The sequence below is a fragment of the Mastomys coucha genome, unplaced genomic scaffold (assembly GCF_008632895.1).
Source record: "Mastomys coucha isolate ucsf_1 unplaced genomic scaffold, UCSF_Mcou_1 pScaffold23, whole genome shotgun sequence".
Lineage (NCBI taxonomy): Eukaryota > Metazoa > Chordata > Mammalia > Rodentia > Muridae > Mastomys > Mastomys coucha.
In genome coordinates, this window is record NW_022196906.1 from 59612450 (window position 1) to 59622744 (window position 10295).

A 10295-nucleotide genomic window follows, 5' to 3' on the forward strand; every position below is an offset into this window, starting at 1 on the left:
GGAGAGGGAGAGGGAGAAAGAGAGAGAGAGAGAGAAAGAGAGGGAGAGGGAGAGGGAGAGGGAGAAGGAGAGGGAGAGGGAGGGAGGGAGGGAGAGAAAGAGAAAGGGAGGGGACAGGAGGGAAGGAGGAGGGGGAGAAGAGAGGAAGAGAGAAGAGAGAAGAGAGATTGTATTAAATATCTACCCCGCCCACCAGAGGCCATTTAACCATTGTTTACCCACCTCCCATCTGTCTTTCCACTTAGGGATCAGTTAGAAGGAACTGGGATTCAAGCCAGTCACTGTGGTGTAGCTTTGCAGGGCAGGGGGTGCAGGTAGTGGGATCCTCATAGTTGGAAAGGGTATAGAGGGACAGTTCCAGCGTCCCCCTCCAGCCTGTGCCTTCTCTGTCACCAGATGGGAAGCCTATCTCCACGGATGTCATCGTTCTGGGCCGGACCAATCTACTCATCGCCAGCGCGCAGCCTCGGCACTCTGGAGTCTATGTCTGCCGAGCCAACAAGCCCCGCACGCGCGACTTCGCCACTGCGGCCGCTGAGCTCCGAGTGCTTGGTAAGGGCTGGCGCTGGGGGACGTTAAGGATGGCTGTGTGTTAGAGGGAGAAGGGACGATCCTAGAAGACTAAACGTGAGGGGCACGACATGGGAGGAGTCTGAATTTTCTGACTGATGGTGATTGCTGGAGGACTGGGTTCAATAGCTGGGGCGATCTTAGACAGGGAGGAGAAGGGTGTTTAAAGCCTGTCTTGGGTCACGAGTGAGAGCGTGGGCGAGCAGGAGTGAAGGGAAGTAATGGGAGGAGATAGTGGAATGGTCCGAGGGGTGTGAAGCCCAGGGGCCAGAATCTGTGCGTGGTAGCACGTGATAGTACGTGGCCTGGGTGACTAGGGGAGAGAACCTCAGGGTGAGGCTGGGGGCGCGGCAGTGGGACACTTGCGGGGGGTGGGGGGGTAGGTTCTTTTATCAGAGTCTCCCTTCTGCCCCCAGCTGCCCCAGCTATCTCGCAGGCGCCCGAGGCGCTGTCGCGGACGCGGGCCAGCACTGCGCGCTTCGTGTGCCGCGCGTCCGGGGAGCCACGGCCCGCGCTGCACTGGCTGCACGACGGGGCCCCGTTGCGACCCAACGGGCGCGTCAAGGTGCAGGGCGGTGGCGGCAGCTTGGTCATCACTCAGATCGGCCTGCAGGATGCTGGCTACTACCAGTGCGTAGCTGAGAACAGCGCGGGAACCGCCTGTGCCGCTGCGCCCCTGGCGGTGGTGGTGCGCGAGGGGCTGCCCAGCGCCCCGACTCGGGTCACAGCCACGCCGCTGAGCAGCTCCGCTGTGCTGGTGGCCTGGGAGCGGCCTGAGTTGCACAGCGAGCAAATCATTGGCTTCTCTCTTCACTACCAAAAGGCAAGGGGTATGTCTACTCCTGACCACGGGATCCCAGTTAGGGCAAGCACGGGATGGATAACTAAGGATGAGGAGAAAGGGATGGGGAGCAATCCTGCTGGGAAGTGATCTTCAGTCTAGTATTGGAGTGTAGAGTGTACACACACTCCTCCCAGGAAAGAATGCTTCTCTTTGCAGGGTTAAAGGAGCCGTCTTCCACCCCAGCTAACTAACTGCAAAAGGGACCCCTTCAATTAGCCCGGGAACTTCCTGGTCTATTCAGGAACTAATACACTGGCTAGACTAGATGACAGGGGTATTTCTATCCTTCACCCTAAGTTGTCTGTGATGATTTAGCTATACATAGACCAGTAGGATCCCCAAACAGTCTCCAGCTGGTCAGACATGGAGTGGGCTGTGACAGTCCCTTTGTCCCCCGTGCTACCACCTCAGGAGTGGACAATGTGGAGTACCAGTTTGCAGTAAACAATGACACCACAGAGCTGCAGGTTCGGGACCTGGAACCCAACACGGATTATGAGTTCTACGTGGTGGCCTACTCCCAGCTAGGGGCCAGCCGAACCTCCAGCCCAGCCCTGGTGCATACACTGGACGATGGTAGGACCTCTGAACCTACAGTGGCCTGGGACCCAGAGACACTCTCACCCAGGGACAGTGTGGCCCGAGGCCTTTTTCCCTGCCTTGTGATGTCTGTTGTGCCCTATAAAGCAGTGGGCAGAGGTTCTTCTTCCCAGTGTAAAGTGGGGAAACTGAGGCTCAGAAAATGAAAATGGCTTGCCAAGCTCGAGCAGGGCAGCTGGGACTCGAGCCCAGCTCTTAGTCCCCATATAATGCAGCCCCTCTTCCTAATGCTCATGTACTACCTAGACATTGAATATAAATGCTTCTGGTCCACACTGTCCACTAGCCTTGGGATAGAAAGGATGTCTCCTCATCCTGCAGCTTAGGGCTCCCCTGAGAGGGTCCCTTCCTCCCTCAGATCCTTGGCCTGGGCCTACTTCTGGCTTGCTGTGTGACCTCGGCAAGTCTCTGACCACTCCTGACCTTGCCTTCCCTGTTGGTGGAGTGGAGCTCACACCAACGTTCTTCTGTCTCAGTGCCCAGCGCAGCACCCCAGCTTGCCCTGTCCAGCCCCAACCCCTCGGACATCAGGGTGGCATGGCTGCCCCTGCCCTCCAGCCTGAGCAATGGACAGGTGCTGAAGTACAAGATAGAGTACGGTTTGGGGAAGGAAGGTGAGTGGGGCTGGGGCAGTGCAGAGATGTCAGTGGGAATGGGGCTTCTCCCCTAGATGGGGGGGCGGGGAGGTGTCAGTGGGAGTGGAGCCGAATTGGGACATGGGAAAGCTCTGGAAAAGAGCATTGGAAGACTAGATAACCAGATAGCTTGATGTATAGAGTCCTTGTGCAAACCCAAAGGTCTGAGTTCAATCTCAGATTTCATGTTTAAAAGAAAAAAAAAGAAGAAGAAGAAGAACAACCTGTGGCTTGGTGGTAGTGCCTGCTTGTAATCCCAGTGCAAGGGAAGTGGAGACAGGAGGACACCGATGAGTTCCAGGCCAGTGAGATCCTGTGTAAAAGAGAAGGTGGACAATACCAGAGAGATGACAACAGAGGTCGTTATCTGACCTCTACATGTATGTGCACACACATGTACCTGCACATATGTGAACACTCATGGACACACACACACAGTATTTGGGGGCAGTTGAGGAAAAAGGAAGACAAAGGGTCGGTAGCCTGAGCACAGGTAGGGAGTGTAATCAGTGGAGCCTTGGACTCAGTTTCCTTTCTGTGAAGCGAGAAATTCACCTAGTAGATCCTTTGAATGCTTCTAGGTTTTTGTGTTTGCTTGTTTAAGATTTATTTATTTATTTTATGTATGTAAGTGCTCTATCTGCATTCACACCTGCATGCCAGAAGAGGGCATCAGATCCCATTACAGATGGGAGTGAGCCACAGTGTGGTTGCTGGGAATTGAACTCAGGACCTCTGGAAGAACAGGCAGTGCTCCTGACAATTGAGCCACCTCTCCAGTCCCAGAAACCTTCTAGTTTAAACACCAGAGAAGAGGTGGGAGGCTGCTCTTGCTGGGGAGATGATGCTGGTCTGTGGGAGGCGATGTGGTTTGGAAAGGAATGGGGAGTAAGGAAAAGAAAAGTGGCGAGGCTCAGGGTAAAGCTAAAGAGAGAGGCAGGAGGCTGACCAGAGGCAGCACTCAGGGCTCCTGCCACCAGGTACTGCTTAGTGCTCTTAGCCAGTTATCAGGCCTGTACAAGGAGTGTGTACTGGCTGCAGGTGGTTCACAGGGGAGGAAAAGTTAATGCCTTGGTCTTTCTTTTCCATGTTGAACCAAGGCCAATGGGCTTTAGCAACTTTAGATAGAAGCCCCAGGGTCAACCTGGGGTCATGAAACCTGCCTCCATGCTGAGAGGACCCTGGGGACCTAAAATGGAAAAGTCAGTATGGTAAACTTAGAGATCAATGGTCCCCCAAGGAAGGACACCCAGCAGCCTATCCTTTTTGTCTCAGAAGATCAGGTTTTCTCCACTGAGGTGCCCGGAAATGAGACACAACTTACGTTAAACTCACTTCAGCCAAACAAGGTGTACCGGGTCCGGATTTCAGCTGGCACGGGGGCTGGCTATGGAGTCCCTTCTCAGTGGATGCAGCACAGGACACCTGCAGTGCACAACCAGAGCCATGGTATGGAGCTACATGGGCAGACTGGACAGTGGGTACGGGTGCTCTGTGGCCTTGGAATCAGGGCCGTGTCCTGCACAGACCTGTTATTGCCACCCTCCCACATGCCCCCCTACATGCTGCCCCCCCACATGCCGCCCCCCCAAACACACACACACACACACACTCACATACACTTGATGTACCAAGGAGGCTTGGGTATAGGAGTGAAGGGCTGGTCTCATATCTCCCTGTTCACTCTGCCCTATTCACTCTGTGACTTTGACAAGCCACCCCCATCTCCAGAGCTTCAGTACTGCTAAGGGGTGGTAGCAGGACTAGCAATTGTAATTATACACAAAGTGCTTGGCACAAAATAGGAGCTCCTTGGGTTGAGACCATGACTCATTTGGCAGAGTGCTTGCCTAGCATGCACAAAGAACTAGGTTCAATCCCCAGGATTGCATAAACCCCAGCATACCTCTGATCCCGGAAGTTCAAGGTCTAACTCACCTAGTTTGGGACCAGCCTAGGAGACATGAAATTCTGTTTCAAAGAAAGGAAGAAACCCATTGAAAAATAGCTGGCTGCCGGGCAGCGGTGGCGCATGCCTTTAATCCCAGTACTTGGGAGGCAGAGGCAGGCGGATTTCTAAGTTCGAGGCCAGCCTGGTCTACAGAGTGAGTTCCAGGACAGCCAGGGCTATACAGAGAAACCCTGTCTTGAAAAGTCAAAAAATAAAAAATAAATAAAAATAAAACAGTAGCTGGCTTTGCCAAGAGGCCCAATAGTAAGTAGAGTGGCTAAATGGCTACAAAGTCTCCAGGCAGGCGCTAGTGCAGGCTCATGCCTTTAATCCCAGCACTTGGGAGGCAGAGGCAGGCAGATTTCTGAGTTCAAGGCCAGCCTGGTCTACAGAGTGAGTTCCAGGACAGCTAGGGTTATACAGAGAAACCCTGTCTCAAAAAACAAAAAACAAAAAACAAAAACCCTGTCTCAAAAAACCAAAAAAGAAAAAAAAAAGTAAAAATATACAAAGGCTGCCAAGATGGCCCAGCTAGTAAAGGAGCTTGCTCCTTTTTCTGGGGATTTGACTCCCATTGTCTCCCCAGAATTTATATGGTGAAAGAAATGCGTCCACAACTTGTGGACTCTGACTTCTGACCGCCATATGTACACACATAAATTAAATACTTAAAAATTTAAAAAAACATATACAAAATGTTTTAAACAGAGTCTGACATACAGCCAGCCCTCTACTCTTGAGCTCCGAGTATTGCTCCTCACGCTGATGGTCCAACCTCCCTCATGATCTCAGCAGCCCCTTGCTTGTACTTCAAGAGACCTGCAGAAGCCCCTCTGTTCCCTGACCGCGGGCCTGAGCAGAGGCGCCCCCTGCTGTCTCTTGTGCATGCCCGGCAGACGCGCCTGTGCAGCTGACATGCAGCGCTCAAGCCCACCGGGAGGTGGCAGAGTGGAGCAGTAGGGAAAGCCCAGGCACTGCTCTATGTTGTGCTTTGCCCCTGCCCTGCACCGGCTCACCTCCCTGACCACTTCCCTCCTCATTCTCTTCCCTTGTCCCCATCATCTTCCTCTGCCCGCCCCCCTCCCCCAGTCCCCTTTGCCCCTGCAGAATTGAAGGTGAGGGCAAAGATGGAGTCCCTGGTGGTGTCATGGCAGCCACCCCCTCACCCCACCCAGATCTCTGGATACAAACTCTACTGGCGAGAGGTGGGAGCAGAGGAGGAGGCAGATGGTGACCGTCCCCCAGGGGGCCGTGGAGATCAGTCTTGGGACGTCGGGCCCGTGAGGCTGAAGAAGAAAGTGAAGCAGTATGAACTGACCCAGTTAGGTGAGTAGGCCTGGGCTTGGGAGGGTCATGGGCAAGCTGAGTGCAGGGAGAGTGACCCTCATGGTCTTCCCCAGTCCCTGGCAGGCTGTACGAGGTGAAGCTCGTAGCTTTCAACAAACACGAGGACGGCTACGCTGCTGTGTGGAAGGGCAAGACAGAGAAGGCGCCCACACCAGGTGAGGGGGAGGCAGGAGGGATCTCAGAGCCTCCTTTTCCTTTTTCTTTATCAGCCAGCAGGTGGTGTGCATGCCACAGCCACACAGCCCACCCTCCTGGGCAAGAGTCCTGCCCTAGACATGCCCCTCATTCTCAAACTGAGCAGAGCAAATGGGGAGAGATTGGAAAGAGAAACTCCACGTCCGATGCGTGATTCCTGGCTCTAATTTCAATCTTTAGACAGTTTTTTAGATCACATCCACATATACCACACAATCCATCAGATTATCCCATAATTCTTTTTTTTTAAAGATTTATTTATTTTATTTTATATATGTGAGCACACTGTAGTTGTCTCCTGACACACCAGGAGAGGGCATCGAATCCCATTACAGATGGTTGTGAACCACCATGTGGCTTCTGGGAATTGAACTCAGGATCTCTGGAACAGCAGTCAGTGCTCTCAACCATAGAGCCATCTCTCCAGTCCCACCCTATAACTCTTAAGCAGGAGCAGCAGAACACAGTGGCTTGTTATTTTGATCCAGCCTGACAGTCAGAAGCCGAGACACCTGGGCTCTAACTCCAGCTAGTTCATTTTTTTTTTTCATTCAGCAAATATTTTACTAAGTATCTACCACATGGCAGCTCTGTTCCGGAAAATTAGTAATGAACAGCATGAATAAGGTGTCCGCTCTCTTGGAGTTTATTTTATGCTTATCTAATAAACATTTGTCATCACCAAATAGTATACACTGTCCCAGACAGCTTTCTACCTGCTTCGTAAGTATTAACTAACTCGACCTCCTAAGAACCCTCATGAAGGGGCCAGTGAGATGGTTCAGCAGGTGAAGGTGCTTGCTACAAGCCAGGTGACCTGAGCCTGGTTTCCAGGCTCGCCCAAATTGTCCTCTGCCCCTACCACATGCACACAGCAGCACGTTCACTCCCTTCCTTCCACACAACAAATATGTGTGTGAGTGGGAAGACTTGGTGGTTAGGAATTTTAATTTTTTTTTTCGAGATAGGGTTTCTCTGTGTAGCCCTGCCTGTCCTGAAACTCACTTTGGAGACCAGGCTGGCCTCAAACTCAGAAATTCACCTGCCTCTGCCTCCCAAGTGCTGGGATTAAAGGCGTGCGCCACCACCGCCCAGCTAAATATTTTAAAGAAATAAATGTAAAGGAAAAAAAGAAGAACCTCAAGATGTAGGTTCTGTCATCAAATCTGTATAAGAATAGAAAATAGAGGCACAGAGAGATTACACAACTTCTCTAAAGCCACATAGCTAGTAAGTAGCAGTGATGGATCCTGGCTCCAGAGCCATGGCATGCTCTCTGTCACATTCTCAGCAGCCATGGGATATGTCACAGTCACTCTATGTGTGACCTTAGCAAAAAAATAACTTCCATTCTTTGGAGCCTCAGTTGCAGCCACTCAACTCACAGGATCACAAGAGAGGCCCAGTGCCAACTGTGGTGTTGCACAGTTGTAACCGCTGCACTAGAAGACCAGAGGCACCAGGCTGGAGAGTTACAGGCCAGCCTGGGCTACTACATAGTGAAATCCTGCCTCAAAAATAAGAGAGGGAAAGGGCCAAATGAAACCTACTGAGACCATAACATCCACTCTCTCCACTCCAGACCTGCCTATCCAGAGGGGGCCACCACTGCCTCCTGCCCATGTCCACGCAGAATCAAACAGCTCCACCTCCATTTGGCTTCGGTGGAAGAAGCCAGACTTCACCACCGTCAAGATTGTCAACTACACTGTGCGTTTCGGCCCCTGGGGGCTCAGGAATGCCTCCCTGGTCACCTACTATACCAGGTATCAGCATGAAGGGGTAGCTGGGGTGGCGGACTGGCAGTCTCAGCTGTGACGAGGGCACACCCAGGATCTACACAGATGTCTCTTCCATGACCAGGGGGTAACAATAAGGGAGGGTTGTCTGCTCCCATCCCCCAATGGCAGAGTGTGTGGCCACCCTCTGGTGAGAGTGGGATGCCAGACTAGAGGCTTCCATCCGTTGGCTGGGACCCTGCCCTCCCATCACGCAGAAGATAGCTTAAGGGGCTGCTGGTCTGATTGAGAAGACGCCCTGGGAAAGCCAAAAGAAAGATAAACTAAGCCAAGGATAGATACTTCAGAAGCGATTGCTCCCCCAGGTGCAGAATAACTTAGATTAACTCAGGAAGGCATCCCGGTGGAGAGAAGGGTCTGTTTTGGAGATCAGACACAGAACAGCATATGTCTGATCTCTCTGTGGTTTGCCTGGCTGTGTGTGGGAGAGGAGGTAGTGGCCCCAAGGAGCAGCTCCCTCCAGGGTGGGGCCTGGCTGGCGACAGGGGCTTATGTCTGGGGTTCTGCTTGGCTTGAGGGCACTAGTCCTGTCTGAGGGCACTAGTCCTATCCCTTCTCCTGGAAGCTCTGGAGAGGACATCCTCATTGGCGGGCTGAAACCATTTACCAAGTACGAGTTTGCGGTACAGTCCCACGGAGTGGATATGGATGGGCCTTTTGGCTCTGTCGTAGAACGCTCCACCCTGCCTGACCGTGAGTATCCACTGCCCACTCCCTACCTGTCCCACCATTTGCTGGGTCCAAGGAAGGAGGAAGAAGAGGAAGTTATGCCCTCATCCCCTAACCCTTAGTTGGGGCTGGGTCTCTGACTCTTCACCCGCTCCCCTGCGCTGTAGGGCCTTCAACACCTCCTTCTGACCTGCGCCTGAGCCCCCTGACACCATCCACCGTTCGGTTACACTGGTGCCCTCCCACGGAGCCCAATGGTGAGATCGTGGAGTATCTAATTCTCTATAGCAACAACCATACCCAGCCCGAGCACCAGTGGACACTGCTCACCACAGAGGGTAAGGATGCCCGCCCCTGCCTCTTTGCCCTTTTGTTCCAAGGGTTTCTGGGGTTGGAGGCTGAAGCTACTGTCTGGGTGCAAAGTTGGCTCGCCCGTGATGCCGTGATGCTTTGGCCTTCGGCCTTCGTTCTACCTGTCACCCTGCTGCCCACTTCCCACCACAGGAAACATCTTCAGTGCAGAGGTGCATGGCCTAGAGAGTGACACTCGGTATTTCTTCAAGATGGGAGCCCGCACAGAGGTGGGGCCTGGGCCCTTTTCCCGCTTGCAGGATGTGATTACTCTACAGGAGACGTTCTCAGGTACCAGGCAGGAGGGAGGAGGCCCTTGGGGCAACTTAAGACCCCAAGACCCCTGGATTGGCTCCCAAGGCCCTACCTTCTGGAAATTGTATTTTCTTTACTTTGGAACCCTTGGAGTCAGGGATGGGGAAGCAGTGACGGCTGTTAGAGGGACTGTCGTAGCTTTGAGGGGTCTTTTATTGTTTAAGTGTGTGTGTGTGTATGGTACAGTGCACCTGCAAAGTTCAGAAGACATCAGAGAGCTGGTTTCCTGGGGATCTTGCTTTGCTTAGAGAATTGGTGAGCTCCTGAGTTCTGTGAAGAAGTGGACAGCAGGCTGGTTAGACACTCACAAGGTTCAATTAAGATACAAAATGAGAACTCAGGGCCCCTTATTGAAAACTGTTGAAGATATGAAGATGGGCCAATGGGGAATTAGCCACACATAGGACTGAGGACCATGAGGACCTGAATACAAATGCCCAGTACCCATGTAAAAGTTGGATGTGGCTGCTTAGGCTGTAATCCCAGTGCTGAAGAAGCAGAGACAGGATATCTCTGGGACTGAGAGTGATTGAGGAAGTCACATGATGTGGACCTCTGCCCTACACACTGCACACACACGAACTGTGTACCTCCCCACGTGAACATATACAGACATCACACACATGTGTATACACACCACACCTAAAGCCCATCTCAGTTATACATATACACACCATGAAAGCCCGTGTTGCCAGGGCTTTCAGTTTACTTCATCTAAAAGCTGATTCTACAGAGTCCAATTTTGTGAGGAGAGGCAGGTGATGTATAGCAGGGAAGACCATGCTGAACTCAGTATGAGGCCCAGTGAGGGCCTGCGGCTTTCTATATTCCAATCAGAAGGGAGTGAGCTTCCTTCCAAACCAGGTGCGGTGGCGCACACCTTTAATCCCAGCACTCGGGAGGCAGAGGCAGACAGATCTCTGAGTTTGAAGCCAGCCTGGTCTACAGAGTAAGTTCCAGGACAGCCAAGGCTACAAGAGAAACCCTGTCTCAAAACAAACAAGAGAGAGAGAGAAAGA

The 10295-nt window shown here is 52.5% G+C and overlaps 1 protein-coding gene and 1 long non-coding RNA gene across 3 annotated transcripts in view; one reads left to right on the top strand and one right to left on the bottom strand.

Annotated features, from left to right (window-relative positions):
• Positions 1-10295, top strand: part of Igdcc4 (immunoglobulin superfamily DCC subclass member 4) — a 35489-nt gene that overhangs the window by 21491 nt on the left and 3703 nt on the right. Inside the window, exons 6-16 of one of the 2 annotated variants that reach the window (XM_031343826.1) lie at positions 397-552; positions 987-1400; positions 1826-1990; positions 2491-2628; positions 3925-4098; positions 5690-5926; positions 6001-6102; positions 7725-7908; positions 8507-8634; positions 8778-8948; positions 9115-9252. In XM_031343826.1, the coding sequence (XP_031199686.1) occupies positions 397-552; positions 987-1400; positions 1826-1990; positions 2491-2628; positions 3925-4098; positions 5690-5926; positions 6001-6102; positions 7725-7908; positions 8507-8634; positions 8778-8948; positions 9115-9252 (2007 nt within the window). The remainder of the gene's footprint in view (positions 1-396; positions 553-986; positions 1401-1825; positions 1991-2490; positions 2629-3924; positions 4099-5689; positions 5927-6000; positions 6103-7724; positions 7909-8506; positions 8635-8777; positions 8949-9114; positions 9253-10295) is intronic. The other variant, XM_031343827.1, reaches the window with a different exon arrangement.
• The window catches only part of LOC116072394, a 2688-nt gene continuing 1804 nt past the window's right edge, over positions 9412-10295 (bottom strand). The window contains exon 2 of the long non-coding RNA XR_004111422.1: positions 9412-9546. This is a non-coding gene — a long non-coding RNA (uncharacterized LOC116072394). The remainder of the gene's footprint in view (positions 9547-10295) is intronic.